This window comes from Homarus americanus, unplaced genomic scaffold, assembly GCF_018991925.1.
Source record: "Homarus americanus isolate GMGI-L3 unplaced genomic scaffold, GMGI_Hamer_2.0 scaffold11302, whole genome shotgun sequence".
NCBI classification, from domain to species: Eukaryota; Metazoa; Arthropoda; class Malacostraca; order Decapoda; family Nephropidae; genus Homarus; species Homarus americanus.
The window spans coordinates 1,342,816-1,365,616 of record NW_024736744.1 but is presented as its reverse complement, the minus strand read 5'-3'; the positions used below and the strand labels follow the sequence as shown (position 1 = coordinate 1,365,616).

The 22,801-nt window shown below is 36.2% G+C and overlaps 2 protein-coding genes across 3 annotated transcripts; one reads left to right on the top strand and one right to left on the bottom strand.

Moving 5' to 3' along the window:
• The first annotated feature begins 411 nt into the window (after positions 1-411).
• LOC121872441 (coiled-coil domain-containing protein 93-like) lies at positions 412-17,598 on the top strand. Of its 2 annotated transcripts, XM_042375202.1 has the most exons (16): positions 413-645; positions 2,767-2,880; positions 3,536-3,630; positions 3,831-3,942; positions 4,234-4,389; positions 5,663-5,770; positions 6,238-6,276; positions 8,041-8,094; positions 8,689-8,790; positions 9,046-9,275; positions 10,080-10,193; positions 10,644-10,852; positions 11,215-11,335; positions 11,673-11,757; positions 12,842-13,008; positions 17,365-17,598. In XM_042375202.1, the coding sequence occupies exons 1-16, from the start codon at positions 595-597 to the stop codon at positions 17,375-17,377; spliced, it is 1,770 nt and encodes a 589-aa protein (XP_042231136.1). In that variant the 5' UTR covers positions 413-594; the 3' UTR covers positions 17,378-17,598. The 2 variants fall into 2 exon arrangements, with proteins under 2 accessions (XP_042231137.1, XP_042231136.1); XM_042375203.1 differs by lacking the exon at positions 8,041-8,094 and having other exon boundaries at positions 412-645.
• On the bottom strand, positions 13,008-21,827 carry LOC121872440. The gene is made up of 11 exons (XM_042375201.1): positions 21,457-21,827; positions 21,129-21,186; positions 20,605-20,729; positions 19,972-20,045; positions 18,486-19,115; positions 17,225-17,453; positions 16,487-16,683; positions 15,977-16,088; positions 14,854-14,928; positions 14,268-14,377; positions 13,008-13,686 (listed from the first exon to the last, which is right to left on the bottom strand). Exons 1-11 carry the CDS (start codon positions 21,532-21,534, stop codon positions 13,548-13,550), a joined length of 1,827 nt encoding a protein of 608 aa, XP_042231135.1. The 5' UTR covers positions 21,535-21,827; the 3' UTR covers positions 13,008-13,547.
• Positions 21,828-22,801: the final 974 nt, after the last annotated feature.

Genomic DNA, 22,801 nt, shown 5'->3' with positions numbered 1-22,801 from the left:
AGTGGCGAAGAGGATAAAAGTAAAAAAAAAGTAAAATCTGAGTTGGATTTTAATGTGAACGAAAAGACTGTAAAGCAATTTATTTAGCTGAATATTATAGGACACAGTGGCGTCTCTCTCACTGATCGATATAAAAACAGTCCAATCCAACCATCTTAAAATTTATCGACTCATAATTAAATAGCCTGTGTGTTAACTCCCTTCCGTACTGTTACTGTGCTGAAATACCTCGTTAAATGACCGCCCCTTCCCCCACCATTGTCATTACAGTATATATTATATTTATACCACCTTCCTCGCTGGACAATAAAGTTCATAACGAAGAACAGACCAACGGGACGAACGACTAGTGAAGTGTTAAGGTACAGTAATGATAGAGTTAATAGATGGGAGGACAGTAGCACCCCTGGCACCCCTGCTGACGACAGGTGAGAGGATCAGCTGACTACTGTAAACACGGGAGGGGGCGGAGACCTCACACCACGGGTTAAAGAGCAGGAATAGGTCAACAAACAGCAAGAATATAAGAAAAATAAGACCAGAGGAGCAGGTATTCTCAACATAAAGAGAGAGGAACAGTGGAGAAGAGTAGCCATGATCTCTACTGAAAATAAGATTCGTTCAAACAGTGCCAGAGAGGGACAGGTAAGGAGGCTCTTGTTTGTGTATGTTAACATTCATTTATCTTTAATACACAGGTATTCATGAAATTAAATAGTAATTTTTGTTTAAATATGTTACCTTTGCTACAAATTGACATAGTATTTTGACGTATTTATCTTCAAAATTAATGTACAGACTATTTTTGCTTTACCTAATAGAATAAAATTTGGTTTACTGATCTGAAACTCCAAATTTTCACTAACCTTTGGTGAGAACCTGTAGTAGAGGTATACCTGAGTTGTCACCTTAATGAAGGTTTGGATAAAGATTCATTTTATGTCATAACAGGAAATTGATTACTAAAATATGTTGTTGCTTTTGTATTTTTTCCTGTTATAAACAAGTACTGTATGACTTTTATTTCCGTGGGAGGGAAGGTCAGTGGTCTGTGTAGGAACCCTCCATTATTCTTGAATCTTGATAGTTTTCTCTAGATTTGTATTGAAGCCCAGTACTGTACTGTTCTTGCTGCATAGATAATTATAAAGCCTTTCTTAAAATAATAATAAACCAATAAATAAAAAGGACGTACAGCAGTTTTCATATTATTAATTTGGCAATTATGTCCAGCCTAACCTTACCTACTTTATCTATCTAATCTAATCTGCATAACCCAACTTAACCTGCCTATGCTAGGATGGAGGTGCATTATTTTAGGTTAAGTTAGGCAGGTAAGCTAGGCTAGGTAGGTTAGGTTAGGTAAGGTACACTAGGATAGGTAGGTTAGGTAGGTAGGTAGGTTAGGGTGTTATTTTATTAACAATTCATGTGAAAAGTTTGCTCGGAAGTGTTAAATTACTCAAGGTTAAGTCACTCACTGGGAAGCACATCAACAGTTTAACCATAAACCCTTTGGATGTGTATTTGTAGTTGTGAAGTATTATGTATTGTTCTGTCATTTTTAATCTCAGTTTCTTGTTGTTGTTTTTACAAGGTTGATGTTGTTAAGGCTGTATACATTGTCAGTATTTGTTCTTCCAATATTAAGTATGCTGCACTTGCTGGTGTTGAATTTCATTTGCCATTTTTCAGACCACCCCTGCAGTTTATTTAGATCCTCCTGTAATGCATTTGCATCCTGCCCTGAATTAATCTGCCGCCCTATTTTGGTGTCATCCGCAAACTTGCTTATGTCACTGCTGATCCCAGTATCTAGATCGTTTATGTAGATTATGAACAAGAGTGGGCCTAGTACTGACCCCTGGGGAACCCCACTGGTTACACGGCCCCACTCAGATTTAACACCATCTACGCTGACCCTCTGCGTTCTATCGGTGAGCCATGATTTTATCCAATTTAAAACTTTCCCCTCGATACCATGAGCCTTAATTTTTCTCAGAAGCCTCTGATGCGGTACTCTGTCAAATGCTTTGCTAAAGTCTAAGTAAATAACATCGTAATTTTCGTCATTGTCTACTACCTCAGACTTTCCTAAAAAGGTCAGATTTGTTAGACAAGATTTTCCCTTTGTAAACCCATATTAAGTCGTAGATTAATTTGTTTTTCTTTAGATGCGATCGGATGCTATCTGCTATAATTGATTCAAGAAATTTCCCCACTACTGACGTCAAACTAATCGGCCGGTAATTTGACGCTGATGCTCTGTCTCCCTTTTTGAATATGGGTACTACATTTGCCTGTTTCCACAAGTCTGGCACAACTCCGTGTCTAATGATTTTGTAAATAAATTTACGAGGGGTCTGCTAATCTGTTCCTTACACTCTTTCAAAACTCGAGGGAAAATTTCATCTGGCCCTGGAGATTTTGTCTTCTTTAATTTATTTATCTTCATAAGAACATCCTCTTTTCTGATAGTGATATCCTTTAGTTTCTCTTCTTCCTTTCCCCTAAATGTCAGTTCCAAATCTGGCGTTTCCTCGTGAATTTCTTCTGTGAAAACTGATAAGAAGTAGCTGTTTAATGCTTTGCTTATTTCTTCACTATCTTCGATCACTTCCCCTCTCTCTGACTTTAAAGGCCCCACTTTGTCCTTGACCTTTGTCCTATATACCTGGAAAAACCCCTTGGGATTCGCCATTTGGTTGCCTGCACAATCTAACATCTCCAAGTTAAGAGAAATAATGTTCAAAATTACACTGCCAGGTGGATGTCCGGGAAGATGAGGATCAGGGAGTTAAACTCTCAGAGATTATTGAACTCCTCGTCGCTGCTGGGTACTTCAGGGCTCGCATCAAGGGTCTCTCTCCATTTGACAAGGTAGGATGTGTTGTTAAGCCGAATTCTAAAAACTTTATCGTTTACTCTTGCCTTACCACCCACCATATATGAAGAATGTGTCATTTATGAAGTCGTAAGATGATGAGTGACCATATCTTTGCACACACATTAGAGAATAAATCTTACTCACTCTTACATGTTCTTGTGTAAACTTATTTCTTGTAGGGCATCATTTCAGTGCTTTACAGGTATATACTATAAGTGTGCATTTAGCATATTCTCCAGTTGCTATAGCTTGTTAATTTGTTCATGTAAATCAGTTAATCTTATTTATACAAGTATTTTTATTTTGTGAACAGGGATTACTTTCATATTTCGTAATAGATGACCCTTAATTTATATGCAGTATACTTTATAGCATGTATTGCAGAGTATACTTTATATATTTGAGAAATAAATGAAATACAGTAAAGTACTCTGGTATACAATGGAAAACCCAGGAATTGCTCTAAGAAGGACCCTGTATTAACTTGAAGGTGCAGGATTAATATATACTGTAGGTGTCTGCAACATGATCTTCTTCTGTACTGTATATTGCTGCAAATACTGACCCACATAACCACAAGATTGGAGGCTAACGAAACCTTTATTGTTCTCATTGAATAAACTTTACTTTTTCTTTTATTTTTCCCAGATAGTTGGAGGGATGACTTGGTGTATTGAGACGTGCAACTTTGATGTGGACGTTGATCTGCTTTTCCACGAGAATCTTACCATTGGTCAGAAAATGTGAGCGTAGGGAGGATTTTTGTTTTTAATTTGCTTGCCCAGTATTGTTTTCCATATGTCAGATACAGTACTTGGGTAAGATAATCTATGTCAGTACTCTATAATACCTTCTTTTCAGCTGAAGGAACTTATTTATTGTATATATAAAGGCTCTAAATTATTTGTTTACTAAGGATGTAAATCATTGACTATCCTGGCAGAGCTCTGACGGAGAAAATAGTACGAGTGGTGAGATCGATGAAGTGTCCTCATAGACTAGAGCCTCACCAGATCCAAGGATTGGATGCTATACACGTCTTTCCAGTCATCCAGGTATGTGAAATATTCATCTTACAGAACTGTGGTGTAAGTGCTTCAACATCTTCAAATAAAAGGTCTATTTGAAATCTGAATTAGTAGAGGATATGATGGTATTAGAGGAAATTGATATTGACAAAAACTTTGTTCACATGGGGAACTTCAAAACTGTTTTATTTGCAGTAATGCACTCAGCTGTTGAGATACACAGTACAGTATACTGTATACTGTATTATATACAGTAATCAACACTAATAATTTTTTCCTAAAGGCAATCAATTCTGTTATTTATTCATTGTCTTACAGTGGCTCGTCAAAAAGGCCCTCGAAACAAGAGAAGAATTTGGTGATGAAACTCGAAACTTCTCCGTTCTCCAGTTCTGTCACTACTACACTACTCCTCAAGAAGAGAAACTAAAGGAGTCGTTGGCTCAGGCTACTCACACATTATCTGCTGTACATGTATGTATTTGGGACAGTTATTGTTATGCATTGTGTGGTACTTTGTCATTTTTAATAATTATTTACAACTTTAGAGTGTGGTTGGCTTAGGTTACCTTAGTGGCAGTCTTTTTTAATCTTCACTGTAAGTGTTTATTGCAAACATATATAAGAAAACTTTAAAGAATAATAAGCCTAGACTACATTAAATGCATAAATAAAGAGCTGTCTTTCACTCTTGTGATGACTGCATGTACTGGTTCTTTGTACTGTGGATGGAGTGTTTTTTTTACATGTTGTTTTTCATTAATGGCCAGCCACCCTTCACTAGATAATTCAAGTATAATGTACAACTAAATCAGGGGTCACTTTCTCCACAACTTTCATAACCTGGAAAACCAATGTGGCTGATGAATGAGATGAGCATTAACTAATGTAACTAATTTGACATGACATGCTTCAATCAAGACAACTACTGCAAGGGGGAGGTTTACTTATCATTCATATTAGTCCCAGACATTCCTAGGTGGCTTAGTGCAAGGAGGTTGAATGGATGGAGGCGGTGTTTGCTGTGTATGTAACAGAGGCTGGCATGCTGGTGAGGGCAACAAGGCCACAGTTGCCCCGGCTACTTACGAACAAGCATTGGTTACAGATAACTCTGCAGGATTTATACTATTGTTTTATTTATTATGCACATTATAGAGGGATCAACCAAGGAGGATGAAGTCACTGAGAGAAAAGTGGCGCTATATTGGTAAAGCCATCAGTCACACTCAGTGACTTCACTTGAGGCAGCAGGTGCTGCCTCCATCCATTCAACCTCCTTGGCTTAGTGTGTGTATTGTACCTAACTCTCTACTTCTGACCTCAGCCATAAAATGGGATTTTAGGATTTTTCATTTGTTCATCGCAACATTATTACATTGCAATTATACTGTATACTGTAACTGATATTTTGAAAAGTTGGTAAGTTGTGAAGCACAACATTGATATTTGACTGGTGTGGATATTCTGATTCACTTACAATGAAAATTAATGTTCTGTATTTCATTTTATCTTTTTTATGAGGCTTAATACAACTTAGCTGTGATTGTTTTAGTAATCAGAATAAAGACAATTGAATATAAATAGTTTTATAAAAGGGAAAAAATAAACATAAAGAACTGTACTTTGGTTCAAAAGTGACCATACATAATGTTTCTATTGAAGTACAGTACTATGCAGTAGTTAATTAATATTGGTAACCACAGATTATATTTGTAATTATTAATGTATGGGATCACTACTCTAGTCAGCATATGGTCCAAAGCGAAGGTGGAGAAGGAAGGATTCAACCCCAATAGAGTTGTCAAGCATGCGAGTACAGACCACTCTGTTGGAGTACGGCCATCTGAGCAAGGTAACTAATTTGGTTTAATAATTATGAGTAAGATTTAAAAAAATTTCCTTTGGAGGTACAGTATTATGCACTTAATTATATACGGACTGTTGTATTGGTAAGGATTCACACAATTTATCATATGTAAATTGAGGATTTGGGCAAGTGCGTAAACAGTACCATTGTGTGGAAAATTTATCAGAGATTATGAGATTAATGCTTGATTATACTGTATACAGTACAGTGCCTGATTACCTGTACAGTACATAGAGAAACGTCCACGTGTATAACTGCTTGCATTTAGTATACAGTATACAATCAGTACTTTAACAATGGCACATGGTCCTGCACATAGATCTCTGGATACAAATCTTAGCATGTCCCAGTACAGAGGACACACACACACACACACACACACATGTACACACTGTGTACTATTTACATTTAATCAGTAAATATCATAATCATTTTCTCGTTTTCTCCTGCAGCAAGATGGTCAGGACCAAACTGACACTGCCAACAGTGAGGTAAAGTACACTACACCAATACTGTCTACTGTCTCTGGTGCCTGCCTTCACTCCTGTTTTATTTATCAATCTGCATTTTCAGGCTGTTTGATTTTTCATCTATTTAGTTCTTATTTAAGTCTACTTGGAAGTGGAACTAAATTTAACTAATAAATAATGGACCCAAATATGCATCCATATTGTTGACAAACTCTTTCCCACTACAGTTGTTCCCTAGATTATATTTCCTGTTTTGAATGTAAATATAACTTAAATACAGGAATATAATTTGTACCATCATCTATCCTAATCTACAGTTTTTCTTAACAGATATGTGCATTTTATAAACATATGCCTTTTCTTTATAAAGATATGCATACATTTCATTAAAGTACGCTACATTTTACCAAAGTACAGTACACCCATATACTATATTTTATAAAGGTACCATGTATCTATTTTGGTATATCAGCAGTATTTTCTTTTGGATGGTTAAACCTTAATATCAGATGATCACTTTAGTGTATTGTTGACTTTAAATTGAAATACTGTATTATAATTATACACACCCCAAAAAATCAGTTAATTCCTTTGAAGGGATGTACAGTATTGTTTGAAATTTTCACCAGTATTATAACATATTAACAGTGTTCATATTGATCTATGTACAGTAGACTCTTGATTACCTGTAGTGGTTATTGGACTCATGAATAACTTTTGTCATATGATGTTTTATTAGAAGTACAGTGTCCCACAATAGTACTGTTGCCTCTCCTCCTGAACCACCAACCCCGAGATTCAGACTCGTAAACCAAGAGTAGTAGACACGGATGTATTATTCCGTCCATAAATGCTTTGGGTTCACAAGAATTATTAAACTATTCTGGAAGTATTTATTACAGCATCCAGACTATTTTTATTTGTTCTATAATGCATGGAAAGTACTTAGTAATTTTTAATACACTGTGTCTGGCAGCCAGGCTGATAATGAGGAACTGTAATTTAAGATGGTGCTTCTGTTGTTGTTATGAAACCCAATATAGATCTTTCACTACCATCAGCTAACATCCTTAATGGAAAACATCACCAATAGAGAATAGTTTCATAAGCATTATAAACATGTTTGGATGAGAGGTTAAGGTGTTGTAGTACTTCCTTAGCTTCAGGAAATGTGCTGGTAGTACATCAGTAACACGTGTATTGTATCTCTCACCAATATGTCATGGGTTGGAGTCCTGCTTGGCCCGGGAGAAGGGTGTTACCCAGTGTGACCCTCACTACTAAACATCACAGGTTTCCTCCAGGCTTCTCCTGTACTAAAACTGGGTAGACCAACTACCCAAATGACGAGTAAGATAATAAAGTGGTGAAATTATAAAAAAAAAGAGAAAAGCATTATTGTGCTACCTCTTGTGCATTGGTTGCCGTGGTAACACCTTAGTCCTGTTAACTCACTTGGAGGAAGCTCACAAACTTCTTCAATGTCCAATTTTTTTGGTTAAGAAATTCCTTTGCTTTAACTGTCAATAACGGAGATAATCAAGAGTCTAATGTGTTGTATATTTACGGTAATGTTGGCTGATGTAAGTTGCATGAATTACACAAAATTAAATAAGAATTGTTGATCATAACGGTTTGATAACTCTGAGACTAATTTTCTGAGTGAAGTGATCTCTCTTAATGCCTGAAGAGACGTCTCGTTACTGAATTTTCCTCATCAGTTGTCAACATAGCAGTGTGATTTTGTTGTGCTTTTAACCTGTGAGTGTTACTGTACAACATCAGATGGCAGAAGTGGAGGAGCTGATGGCAGGGATGGACGTCGCTGAGGTGGTCGAGGTAAGGTTCAGACTCTCGTACAGGGACAAGGATCATTCTGTACTAAGTAAAGTTTCCATCCTTCGTCCAGTCTCTTTCATGCTAAATATTCATATAAATTTGCTAAATTTTTATATAACATTGTTATTGAAAACTGTACTTGATATATTTAATTTTGAATTGATTCCCCAAAATAGATTGGTCCTTCCTTTAGTATACAGTATTAGATATAAAATGTGCATAGAGAAGGAAGAATTATTTACTATAAAGTTATGTTTTTAGATTTAGTATAGATAGAAATGCATACTAAGAACAGTTATATAGATCTGTTATTGATTGATCTGGACATTAGCCTTGTCATCACATCTGAAGTCTTCATTAGTGTCAGCTTATAGAGTACAGTATTGACATTTAGTTGTTATTACTCCACAAAGAACTGTTATAAACCTTTTGTGTATGGGCTTCCCTCTCTGCTGAATATAATTGTCTGGTGTTAACCAAATAAAACATTTAAAAGTAGCATCCCCATAGTGAAGGTGTTAATAACTATCTCAAGTAATAAGATAATGCAAGCATATATGCGTACAATGGTCTTATTGGTAAATGTTATTGCAGGGTAAACTAAGTGCTCATCAGGTTGGCAATATAGTCAGCGCCCGGGTGCAGGAGATCGCTGCCACATCCAAGCACTACTCGGAGCTCCAGCAACAAATTACAGTATGCATTTTATGACTTATTTAACTTTTTACTGTCTGTTTCATTTCCACTTGGCCAAAATAATTTACTCACAATCTTTCCTTCTAACTGGTCTGCAAGATATAAATCAACCACACTGCATTTATAATCATTTTATATTAATATATACATATTAGTTATTACCTCCAACATATTCTTAAAACATCCCACATGTAGTCCTTTGTGATTCTAGCACCTGTACTTTCACTGCCCTGCCATGACCATCACTGTTTCCAGGAGGAGATCGTTGGAGACAGTGCGACCTCTCAGGCCCGTATGTTAGCATCACTGGAAAAGCAACGTTCATGTTTATTGAACCAGCTGGCCGGGTTACAGACTAAGCAAGCCACTGAAACAGCCAAGGTTGAGAAGATGAGATCCAAGCTTCAGGAAGTTAAACAAGAGAGGAGAGAATTAGAGATAAAAGTCAGTGAATTGGGAGGAGTGGATACAAGTGAAAATAAGCAGTGAGTTATGATTTAACCTTATTTAAAACAAGTCTTTTCTTTAGCTCATTATCTTGATGTCCACACAACCTCTGTTTAGGCCTGATCTGTAACAATGCTAAATATTTAATATCGAAAAAGTAATTGAGTACTGTACATAATTATACAAGAACATGTACTATTAGAATAGCATTCACACACAGACATGTACAGTACAGTGTTCACAACATATATTGACACATTTAACCTTTTTACCTGACTTCAACAAAACCACAAGTTGAGGATAAAGAAAACACAAGCAAACTTTTATATTATATTATTTATTATTTTATCATGTTTTCCTATGAGTTTAACATCATTTGAGGTTGATATGGCATGGCTTTGGGAAGTGTTTGGAAATAATAACAACCCATATCAACTGTCAAAATCTTCCTGATCTCCTCTTGCAGGTGAGGTACTGATGATGTGGTCCATATTGACAGCTTGTGTTTTATCTCTTTCCAAACATTTTCTGTTGGGTTGGGGTCTGGTGAGTTCCCGTACCACTCCATCACTTGAACATTCTTGTAGTTGGCAGATGAAAAATTTTGTGCCTAATTCTATAAGGCGAGGAGTAACAGGACTCTTAGTTTAGCATAAGAAAGGCCTCTAATTTCATAACCAGGATCCATAATTTTTTTTTTGCAGATACTTTAACATTGTGTTTACACGTACACAAACGCACATACAATATATTTGATCTATATACATGAAACCATTTCAACAAACACAGATGTACATAATCATCAACCAGTAGGATATGCTTTACTTTATTTATGTCTACAGACTTCTAGAACAATTGTCACAGCTGGTTGAAGAAAATGAAAAATCCAGGAAAAGGGAAACAGAGTTTAAGGACAGCTGCCGCAAGGAGTCCGAGAAGATGAAGAAAGAAATCAGGTAGTGTGTGTTGGCTGTTTCTTGACTGTAAGGTAGTAAACTTAGTACAGTAATGGTAAAACTTGTGAAGGAATAACTGCACTTCACTGTTCTCTTTAAATGTTTACATCACAGTGCAGCAGAATCAACTGTGTTATGTGGACCAGTACAGTACAAACAAAGAGTCTTTGTTTTAAAGTCACTATAGATGTGCAAGAAGTAGAAAGATTATAAATACGGGATAAATAACAAGTGGTGCTGCTTATGATGTTTATTTAAAATGTGCTGTTGGAAAAATTAAGTCCACAGCACTTGACGGACTGTTGTGGAGCCACATTGACTCGCAGCCTAGAGGGAACATTGCACGGAATGCATAGTTTGGTTACTTAAATATTGGTATACAAGACTAAATATCTGGGGGGTGGGGGGGTTCCATTTTGTGGCTTCACACATTTGCATTTAACTTTGCAGTAATCTCCAGACACAACTTAAGGAGGTAGATGTTGGAGATGAAGTGACAGAACGTTGCAAGGGAGAAAAGGAGAAGTACACCAAGATGAGACGGCAGTTAGCCAAGAAAACCAGACAAGTTGAAGCCCTCAAGAGATACATTGATGATGTACCAGGCAGAGCAGAGCTTACACAGTATCAACGAAGATTTATAGAATTATATAATCAAGGTACTGTACTGTATATATTCTTGTAATCTCTAATATAACTTATAAGTAACAAGTTATATGAGTATACACCCCTGTAAGTCCTTATCAAATTTGACTATAGATCCATGACAGAGTTCTGTGATAACAGCATCTGACCATAATCAAAACTCCTTAAATAGTTAATTTTTCAACATGAAGACTGAACTCTTCATCAGTAAATTGAACTTTCATCGAACTGTACACATGTAGTACAGTAATTCCATGTTTGAAAGTGTTGTGTGGTTTAGTTTGGGTACATCAAGCATCCACTTGGTCTTACCACTGACACAAGTTTGATTTTTAACGCCATTTTGTTATGATTGTGATTGTACTGTTTGTTGTAGTTGCCGCCACACACCGGGAGACACAACAGTTCTACAACATGTACAACACCTTGGCAGACACTCGCATGTATATGGACAAGGAGCTGTCTCTCCTTAACTCAATACTCGATAATATGGCTATGTAAGTTTATAAGTTTTTTAATATGTACTGAAAATTATCTCAATTCATGATTTTGATAATAATTCATTAAGAGGAGCTCTTTTGTTGTTTTTAGTACTATGTATGAATTCAAAACATTTTAAACTGAATCATGTACCCGAATTTGTGTGTATGGTTTACTGGAACAATGTACTGTACTGTAAATAAAGGACTTTCTGTGTGATCAATAGGGTAGAAAATCATCTTACATGCTTCCTGATACTTCATGAATAAAGAAGAACATAATCTACATGTTTGATGTGATAAATAATGCAAAATATTTTATACAATATATTGATAGTTACTGTATATTTACCAGGGCCCTGGGCAACACAGCCAACATGGATGAATACCTGCAGCAGCTGGACACCATTGTGGAAGGCATTAGGCAAAATAAGCTGAAGGTATGTTAAAAATATATTTGCACCACACTTTTATTAGTTTTGTTTTGACCCTCCTACCAGAACCAAGAAGCCATATACAGTACAGTATACCAAACTAGCTCACTACATGATCTTTCTGTCATGGGAATCCCTTCATGGCATACAAATCCTTCACGAATCCTGTAACCTATCATGTTCTGTATTTGTTCCCTCATCTTGGATGGTAAGTGGGAGTACAGTACAGTACAGTATATCAATAATTTGTGTATATTTACAGTACTGTACCCTATATCATTTCTAAACTTGTACATATTTGGAGTGTTAGTGGCACCTCTTGTGTATGTAATGATCAGTGTTTAAGTCTTTGGGTCCAGACAAAGGTGTTGTATACACTGTACCTGATAGTTAGGCTTGATGCTCCCAGGATCCATTACACCAATATTATAAGTCACTTAGCTTACAACATTCACATCTTTATTAAAAATTCTGTCTCCAAGGTGTGTGACCTAGATTTTGCCATGACATTATTCAGAGACTTTTTTAAGATGTATATACTAGTGAGCCATTTGGCTCATTAGCCCTTGAATTTGGTCTACTAGATGTATTCTATTGGTCCACTTGTCACTTGGTATGTAAAAAAAAAAAACTACTTTACTCACAACTAAACTAACTTGCTCTTAGTCTCTTACCGTGTTTTATGAATTATGAAACAGATCGCACAAGATTTTCAAATGGCCTGCCAAGCCACACCTTTCTGATGAGAATATTTTTTATAATTAAAACAGACACGATATATTTTTTTCCTGAAGTTCTTCTACCGTCATCGTCCGGCAGCACGGCAGTTACTTCACTATATAAAATGATCAGGATTTAAACTACTTCGGTAAAAGGGTTTTATGGTATATTTCACAGTTTTGTTGCAAATGAACCACAATAACTATATTGTATGTATGTACTATACTGTACCCCCTTATTAAATGTGACTCGCAAGTAAAAATTCCTTAAAAAAGTCCCTGACATTGTTCACATGACTGCAGTACTGTACTTTATATAATGTTATCAGTTTCCTCTGTTTTTGACAACTATGACATTGATTTGTTTTCAGCTGGAGCGGAGACGTGTGGAAGAGAGAGTTCACCGTAATGCCCTCAGTGATGAACTTGGTCGCTTACAGGAGTTGAACCGACAGTACGCCAAGACTGTCCACTTACTCGGACAAGAAATTAATAGAAATGAAATGCTGCATCAGAAAGTGACTGCTCGTGGCTCCAAGTAGGATTATTTATGACATTCTTGTACATATTTTAACCTTTCACTTGTGCTTAAAAATACATGTGTCATATTAATACTTATGTTGGCTGTGAGAAAGTGTCAAACAAAAGCATATACTGTATACATAGTTCAGTATAGTTTTGTCTTTAGAGACGGTGAGAAGTGAATGTGATTTGTTGAATAATAGCTGGACTCTGGATAATGATATAAGTTGATTTAATTTTCTCTTCTTGATAACAAAGAACAAAACTGATCCTCTCCTTGCCAGCTACTTTACACCAAGCTTAATAAAATATTTGATTCTTCACTTTTGTGTATTCGGAATGTACAAAAAATATAAAATTTTAATAAATGCAAATTATTTTAGTTTGTATTGTTTAATATTGGTAATGTGTATCTTTAGTTACATCTTTCGTAGTGGTTTAGGAAGATGGCCATAAAGTGTCTCAAAGCCCTTAACCCTGTCATTGTGATTAAGCAACAATGATACCAGTACATTACAGTCATAAGTCGTACCATAATTATAAATACAGTAATATTTATATAATATGTTGTGTCACTAAAATTCTGTTAAAGGTAATGTTTTGATGATTACTCTTCATATAATTTTTCTCACTTTGGTCATACAACACTGGGGCGCCTGCAACTATTACAGCATTTGGATTCTTTAAAGATGGTCTGAAAGAAAGAAAAATATCCACTAAATTTAACAATAAAAAAATGTTATCTCCTCAAATAGTTAGTGTAAAACAAAGGGAGCGCCGAATGATGAGTGAAATGTGTTGTTTAGGGTAAGAATTGATATAATGATTGTGTGTTAGACCAGCAGTTGATGCCACACCATCTGTGCTGGCCTAATAAAACAGGTGAACAGTGATCACAGTCAGATTAAAGGTTTCAATAAAACATTACATATTTAGGCTCAAGAAAATTCAGAAAAAAATACTGTAATACCAAAATACCAAGCAAAGCCTCAATAAAACTGTGTAGCAGGAATTATAATAACAGCCCTTTAAATATTAGTGTAATATTATACAGTACAGTACAGGGTGTTAGGAAACTCCCTGTGCACCTGAAGTAATTAACAATGTAGTTATTTACCTCTTTCTACTTACAGTAAATATTGGAAATGGTGACAGTAAATGTTTTTTAATTGGTGAACAGTGTAAAAACAAAAGTGTATAATACAAACAGGTGTTAACTGAGGAATACCTGTACTGTACTGTATATTAATAAAAAAAAAAAAAAGATATACCCACGCAAATCTGGAGTACGGTATGCTCATGACAAGCATAGTCCTGCGACGAAATGTAAACTGAAAAATGCCCTCGAAGTACCCAACTGGTGATGCCAGGGTGAGGCCAAAACACTGAAAAATAATCCCAAATAATTGGTTCTTGCAACTATCACACCTTATGAGTATATAAGCATGTTGGCAAGGGCAAAATCTTTCCTAAACTTTTTGATTGACCGACCATCCCTGAGTCAGAATTTTTAAATTTGCAATTTTGAAGAAAAAAAATACAGTACACAAAAGGCTGAAAATGCTTTTATACAGTTCAGAAGTTGGACAGAATGAAATGAACAGACAGTTTTTGGTTAATGAAGGATGATTATAACAGAAAGGAGGACAAAATTTAGTTAAATTCTGGTGAAGGTCAGAAAACCATAATAGTTCCTATTATTTCCCTTACAGGTGTCAGAGAGATATAAACACTGACATGCTAAACAACTCTTTAAATGTTGTGCCAAAATGTTACGTACTTGTATTGTACAAATGAAACATTATAATACATTTAAGTCACAAGTACGGTACATTAATGATCTATTGATTGTATCACTTACCTTCATTATATGATGAAAGGTTAAGTCATCAGCATAATGTTCCATTTTTATGTAAACAGCATATATCGAGGCATTCTGGAGTAATTGGGAGAGAGAACTTACAACACAATAATCACCGGTCATTGTACACGCTCGCTCTCCAAAAAGTATCTTTCCAATTTGCGTGAGACAATATGACACAATGGATGAAGATTTTGAAAACTCTATCGAGATAACAGGAGTCGCGGTGTTCATTGTGAAAATTATCGGACCCCTCCATAAAGGCGCTTTTTGGAGCAAGTGTTACAATATGTGTATAAACAAATCTGTTTTCCTCTAGGCATCATCAGAACCAAGAGATAATGCTGTATGTATAGGAGTAAATAATAAAAAACAAACATGGTTACAGAATGACTAACTCTGTATGAAGACTTGTATCAGAAGCAGGTTATGAAGACAACAAAAATAATCATACTAAATTATTTCCAAAGTAAGATTTAATGTTAGGAAAAAGGTCAATTGTAGACAAGGACATGCACAAGATCTGTCAGATGGGGAGCTGAGAGTTTGCAAAAACGGGCACCATCCCCTTACAGTGGGGGGGTTCAGGGGCTGCTGCAAGCCCCCCCTCGGGTTTTTTTTTTTAAATCTGATCTATTTGAGGGCCATTTTGAGGCCATATGCAGTTTGCTATGAATGTCCCTGGAATTTTGATATATTTTATGATTTTTTAATGAAAATATAATTAATATGCAATAAAAGCAACATACAAACTGCTTCTTTATAAAATACTGTTAGTCAATACTGTATGTACTTCATCTTCATGTGTAGATGAATCACATGCCATACAATGACATTATTAGACCATTTATTTACAACTTAAACTAAAGAAACAGGGTCACTGAATGTTATGGCTTTACATGCTTATAGCATTTAGGTTATTATAAGAGGATTTTTCCTCCCTAAGTTCTTTGCATCCTAAATGGGCTGATCTGCCTCTTTTTTCATGGCTAGTGAATACCCTACCCTCTTGTTACTGATGATTGAAAAAAATCGAGGGCACTTCGTAACTGGCAGGGACTCGAGCCCTCCTTGAGCGCTAACTGTGCATGTGCCTGATTGTAGACATAAACTGATACTGTACCATTTTCTCTGGGAAGAACTGAGGATCATTGCAGTCAATAGTGTTCCCGCCAAGTGGCTCAGCGGCTGTGATGGCAGAGAAGATATCTTGACAGTACTTGTAGTGAAGTAGTCTAATAAAAATGGGATATACAGTACTGTACATGAAAATGAATACATAACAATTATGCTGGTATGTAACTTATAAATTCCTGTATAATTTATAATTCTTGAGTTCAAAAAACTCTTACCTATGATATATGGTTAGAATGAAAAGAAAGTTGGATTTATGAAGTGGCATTGAATAATATTGTACAGGTACTCATAAAATTACTCAAACTTAGCAAATATTTTAAAAGTATTCACAGACAAAGATGAAAGTATAAAGTCTTGATTATAAAAATATTGTGAAAGTGTTTGAGTTAATGCCTAGTCTTCTACAAGCAGGGAGACTAACAGTAAACTAACTACACTAAATGTACATGGAGTATTCATCCAATGGTTTACACCTAAATGTTACATGTGGCTTTACCTGGAAGAGTTAACAAGAATGACATGAGATTCTTGAGAGCACAGTGGGTCGTGTTTATCCTCGTGCATTGCCTTCATCTCTGTAGAAGTGTCACTGGTACTTGGTTCATACAGACGACATATCCTTGGCACATCAGGCACAACACAGCCACGCCTCCGCCTCCTGCTCCACCACGAGAGCCATACCTCCAGAGACTCCTGAAGTATGACAATCTATTCTGAAGTGCTTACATAAATATTAGACATTCCCTCCATCTTCCATAATTAGAAACCCCTTGTTTACGGGATACTCTCCGTACTGAATAATGTCTGGTATTAGCCAAATAAAATATTAAAGTGGCATCCCCATAGTGAAGGTTAGGTAAACTGTCAAATAACTTGGCACAGACAATGCCTTCACTCAGTAATAAATATGATTCTGAAAATATGTTACAATGGCAATTATAGTACAATCTGGGAGGACAATTATACACATCTAAACAGTTGAAAACAAAGATGTTAATTTGAATATTGTATGTACAGTCAACTCCCCCTGAACCACGAGATTCAGACTCGTGAACCCGAAGCAGCGTTATTCTGTCCATAAATGCTATGGATTCACGAGTCCGAATCTCAGGATTCGTGGTTCAGGGGGAGAGGCAAACAGACTTTAGTAGTTAACTGTACAGTGTGTCAGCTGATACTTTGTGAAGACAGCAAAAGACAAGAATTACTGTATGCAACCTTTTTATACACCTACCAAAGCTGACTTTTGTTCCAATGAATTTTTGTCTTGATAGATCACAAAATCCTTTAAAATTTCACTGACGACTTTTGAAGGAATTAAAGTTGCTTTCCCGACAAAGTGGTCAAAACGATACACTCTTGACACATTTCCAGACGTGAAGGCTGAGGCGAGAGGGTTGTGAGCAGAGATGCAGTAGATGGATGGATCTTCCTTCATGGCCTCAACAGTCTGTTTGTAATAACTGACAACCAAACATACCAATTGCAAAGTTAATAATGGTACATATTTAACAGGGGTCTCTTTTTTTTCTACTATCAATGATGGTAATTTATGATGAAAAATAATAATCATAGACATACCTAAAAGAATAAACATTTTGTCTGCCATTGTGGGTTTCATCTTTTACCTAATAGGATGTTACCTATTAAACTGTTCATTATTTTAGGGGAAATTTTTACTTTAAAATGAAGAAAAAAATATTAAAATCTACAATACATTTTAGAAATGCCCCATGAAATTATACAACACACGATGATCTCGTCTTTACTCTGAGCCACGAGCTTAACCAATGAGAGAGACACTGTATACCACTCAACCAATCAGTGTCTGCCTCTTGCCTGGGTGTGTTTACTCCACCATGGTACAGTACTAACTCTTTTAAACTGATTTTTGACCTATAATGTCTGCAAAAAAACAAAGTGAAAATGTGGTCAAGCAATCATGGAAAGGCATCAGTCTGAGTGTACATGTGGAGGCAATGGTGAACATCAGTTTGTCATTGATCACAGCTTCTCAAGAATACACACAGGATAAAGACTTCTGCTCATTCCACCATTTCATTAACAGGAGCCAAGTGTTTACTGGAGACGAAGGAGAGCCAGTTAGGGGTGACAGCAAATGGTGGTCTGACAAAATGCATTGGTGAGTACTGTACTGTACACAACTTTTATACCCAGATCTAATAACAATTATTGTATTCTGTTCATTTGTAAAATATTTTTAATGTATCAAGTGTACAGTACCATTATTACTGCTATTACCAATACTTAAAGAAGCCCTTAGATACAGTATAATACATAGGTGTGGACAAGATGCTCCTAGGAATGTATCGTAAATATTTGTCATTAATTTGGTAGTAAATAGTGATTGAGTGTTGTTTTACCTAACATCATGTTTTCATGAAATGCAACGTCAGTATATGTAGAGTCCTTACAGTATTATTTTAGCTGAAGAAGATGCAGATGTGAGACTTTTGGGCCATCAATATATTTACCTAACAAAATCTGGAGAGAGAGCATAGCCTGTCTCCAACAGCATGAGGAACTGTAGCTCTGGAAAAGATGCCTTCACAAACTTAAGAGCTTCTTTTAAGTTCTTACTCTTCTGGCAATGTGATCTTTTTTCTTGCTTACTGGTATTTCCTTTCTGCCTTGACAAGTCTTCACCCACACTTTCCTCTGCATTGACTTTCCATTCTTCTTCTCTGGAGTTTATTACAGCTTTCCGATGCATAGGGTTATAAGGATGACTGGCAAAAATAGCACCTCGTTCACGTTCTAATTCTTTTACAGTTGGGCGACGGGTTCCTGTGTCAGTCATATTCGACCCAGTGTTCAAGGTGTTAATTACTGGACTGATGGCATCTTTTACACATACATTTGTACCCGAAAAAGCATCAATTATGTTCTTTAAGTTATCCACAACTGACAAACCATGGATGAATTTACTCAGAAACCTTTTATTGCCACTTGACCTGAAGGAACTCTCACTGGGACTATTAATAACATGGATCTTGAGTGGATATTCCTGTAGTAGACTCATTACTTCCTCAGATGGGTCCAGTACAGAGACAGTAAGGTGCATCCCACTCCCGGCTGTTTCTTGCAGTACACTTTCAATAGATCTGCAGAATACAGTAAAAAAATTATGTAATGTGTACTCATTCCAAATGAACACAGCAACTCCTGTAGTCTAAATAGGGATGTCAAATTCCTTCATCGGTTGTGTTATATTGTTTGTCACAAAGTCGTAAAGATATTTTCTTGAGCGAGTGTACGTAAATCACCTCTAATCACCTTAGTCTTACATTAACATCACTAGGATATGGGGGATATCCTAGTGATGTTTATGTAAAACTAAAGAGAAACAAATGAATCAAAATAAATTTAAATATATTCCCTTACCTCCTTCACTTGGCTTTCCTTACATAAATCATTACACCTTAGAAAATATTTGATACAGGTCATCAATTACTGTACGACTGATATACCTGAATTAAGTTTGTACAATACCTCTTTCACTGACCTTTAAAGTAATCTTTACTATATCCCTATGGAACACAAGACAACAGGTTTTATGCATTAAAATTTAATATACAGGAGGTAATCATAAAAGAATTAAAGTGAGCAACTACAGCACTTAAGAATTACCAAAACACCTCCAGCATAACTTTTTATACTCATGAACATCATTAATAAAAGACTATGGTAGCTATTCAATTTAATACACTTTACCATTTCACCAATTATCAGCTTACTAGCCATTCAGATGGCTTTATTTTTTATTTTTTTACTTAATGGCATAATTTGTTAAACTTCCTCCTATCCATAAAATTACAAACACATTATGTCAAGGAGTTTTAGCAAATTTCTCCCCTGAAACCCTACAAGCTCCAAGCAAGACACTGTCAGAGTAAAAAGCAATATGTAAGTTAATAAAGAAACATAATTCATTGAAATTCAACTCCAGTAAATTCTTACCTTTGTATTATTGACAAATCTTCTGAGGCAACCAACATAAGTATTGGAATTCCAGACAGGGGCCCGAACTGCAACTAGCGGATACAAATACTGTACATTAGTAACTCCATAGGGATGACAGTACATGATTACCAAGTACTGTACTGTACTGAACACATAATAGGTACAGTATTCGCCTCTCATGAACATTACAATTCTACTGTACTGTACTCATAGTGTCAGAAAGTTTATTGAGGAAAGCAAATACTGTAAATAACATACAGTAATGAAAATAAATAACAGGTTCTTTGGACTTACCTGAGCTGTACCCCCAAATCTCTCATTGTCTGAAGAGCTCTGCACGAATTATTCCGGCTATTCCGACTAACGGGGATATCACTTTGTAGTCTAATCTCCCCTCCCTACATTTTTCATTTACCCTCTTTACTGTTACTGACTGTTTCTGTTGTTACTGTTCCTGTTGTTACTGACTTTCTGTTGTTGCTAACTGTTTACTGTTGTTATTGACTGATTTTGTTGCTGCACTGCCAAGTATCATTCTAGAGCTTATTTTAAATTTATCCAATACTATCCCCTCCCCTTTATTATATACTGTTCTTACAACTCCACACGTACAACTTTGAAAGTCACTACCTCGTTGTGATCTCCTTGGCCCCACATAGGAAGCGGGGCCCGGAACTGGTAGTTGTGGGCTTGGCCAGTGGGAGAGTGAGGCTTCAATATGGGTTCAGTGTCCTCCTCCAGGGAATATGTATCATCTGTAATAAGATAAACTTACGGCATACTGCTACGTGCCCCACATGACAGCTTTTGAATACAAGCATGACTCCCATATACGTTAAACTTTTCTGAGACCTTCAAATGTGACTCCCATGTATGCTGAACTTTTCTGAGACAATCTACACTGTAGTTACTGGGATGCCAAAAGATCAGCCCATGACAAGATCTTGCACAATATTAAAAACAACAAATAGACATTTGTAAGAATTTATAAAAGACTGTATGATTGATTGTACTGTACTACAATCTTATGCCCAGACAACAAAACTTTATTTGAAATTGTAAACATACCCAGAAGCATAGTTGTAAGTAATATTGAATATCCTGTTATGTAATGCAGGAAACTTGTAGATCCCACAAGTTACCACAATACTCACCTGCCTTAATACTTGGTCGCAGTGTCAGCAGACCCACAACACACACTACCATTACTACCTACCAAGGAGAAATATAGGGATGTTAGTATTATACAGGTAGTTCCACTGTATTATACCTGTAATATAAAAAATATATCAGTGACACAGGGTGATATGTTAATTACAAAAGATACAGTAAGCAATATAAGAGCAGATCAGACTCTTAACAGAAGTAAAAACCACAAAGAATTTTGAGACGTTGACCCTTGAAATTATGGAAAATCAAATTGTGAGTAATGTATGATGGAGTGAGGGAGTAATATATGAGGAGGTAGTCAGTGACACCTACCAACACCAGAATGAGGTAAGGTGGTCGCCAGGATCTGCTCTGCTTGTTGAGTGATTCTCTTCTCTGGTAACTTGTCATGGTGTGTGTATAACTCTGGATAAGCCTCTCATAACACCTGTAGATCTGCTGCTCCTGATACTGTCGCTGCAGTAATATAAGTAACAGTCAGTTATAAGCAAAAATAATTACTTTGTGTAAATATTTTCCATTATTGTTAACCTTACTTCCTCAAAACACACCCGAGCAACGTTGGGTACCCTGGCCATTAGATATATTTACTATTCACGTACAGTATTATGGATATAGTTCCCCCTTAATAAGAGATAGGGATTTGGGTATTTCCAAAATTACATGCCCCTCATTAGGAACAATATTTCAAAAGCAAAGGCGACGAAGAAAAGGAGACAGTGTCCATCCATGGACACTGCGTAACAGAGACGTGACCGATCGCCCAAGCGGCTAACGAACCGGTCAGTGGTGAAGAGGATAAAAGTAAAAAAGATCACAACTCAAGGTTGGAGAAGTCACTAATCCAGAACAGTGTAAAGCATGGGTGCCCTCAGGAGGGTTCACTTGCGCCCCCCCCCCCCCTGGAAAAAATGAAATTTTCTTTTTCTGCAGTCCTTGTTCACAATATGCAAATTATATTACTCCACTTGTCACGGGTAATATAGGCGATTTCGTGTTATTAATCACCACACATTGCTTGCACTCATGAAGAAAGTCTCCAATCCACATACCTTTCCAGTTTAATCTTCAGCCTTTCATGGGGTACGTTGTCTAAAGCCTTCACAAAATCTATGTGTATACCTGGATGTATACACTTATTTTGAAGTAACTGTCAGGTCCTATCTTGCTTTCTTGTAGCCCCCTGGAAAAAATCCTGCCTATGCCTATGCCTGCTAACAGTGCTTAACAGAGACGTGACTAATCTCCCAAGCGTTTAACAGGACGATCAGTGGCAAATAGGATAAAGTAAAATAAAGTACACTAAATTAAAATAATTGCTAAATCTTACAACCATAATAAAAGATTACAGTAGTCATCCCATCAAAAGTTTCATTTTCTTTTATCGTTTTATCTCAACAAAGAAAACGTAAGTAAATAAACAGTGTCATGAATGAGTTAAAATGCCGGACTTAAATAACTTTGAATGAGTTTAAAGGTGTAACCGTAGTATTAAAGAGTATCACTTTAATTAAATAACTAATCATAACAATAATAATAATACAGGGCCGCGCGGGGAACATTAGAGAAGAAAAGTGTCTTAATTTGTCTGAACGATTGATTGTAAAGATAAAATTGTTTGATATTCTGTTGGCGCCAATAATAATAATATTAATAA

Excerpts from the sequence above, each read along its gene's own strand:
- LOC121872440 (XM_042375201.1), bottom strand. The coding sequence starts at position 21,534 with ATGACAAGTTACCAGAGAAGAGAATCACTCAACAAGCAGAGCAGATCC. Across the intron at positions 20,046-20,604 it reads GCCAAGGAGATCACAACGAG|TTGCAGTTCGGGCCCCTGTC; the intron begins GTAGTGACTTTC and ends TGTATCCGCTAG. Across the intron at positions 16,089-16,486 it reads ATTCTTGTTAACTCTTCCAG|ACTACTTCACTACAAGTACT; the intron begins GTAAAGCCACAT and ends CATTTTTATTAG.
- LOC121872441 (XM_042375202.1), top strand. The coding sequence starts at position 595 with ATGATCTCTACTGAAAATAAGATTCGTTCAAACAGTGCCAGAGAGGGA. Across the intron at positions 3,943-4,233 it reads ACGTCTTTCCAGTCATCCAG|TGGCTCGTCAAAAAGGCCCT; the intron begins GTATGTGAAATA and ends ATTGTCTTACAG. Across the intron at positions 11,758-12,841 it reads TTAGGCAAAATAAGCTGAAG|CTGGAGCGGAGACGTGTGGA; the intron begins GTATGTTAAAAA and ends ATTTGTTTTCAG.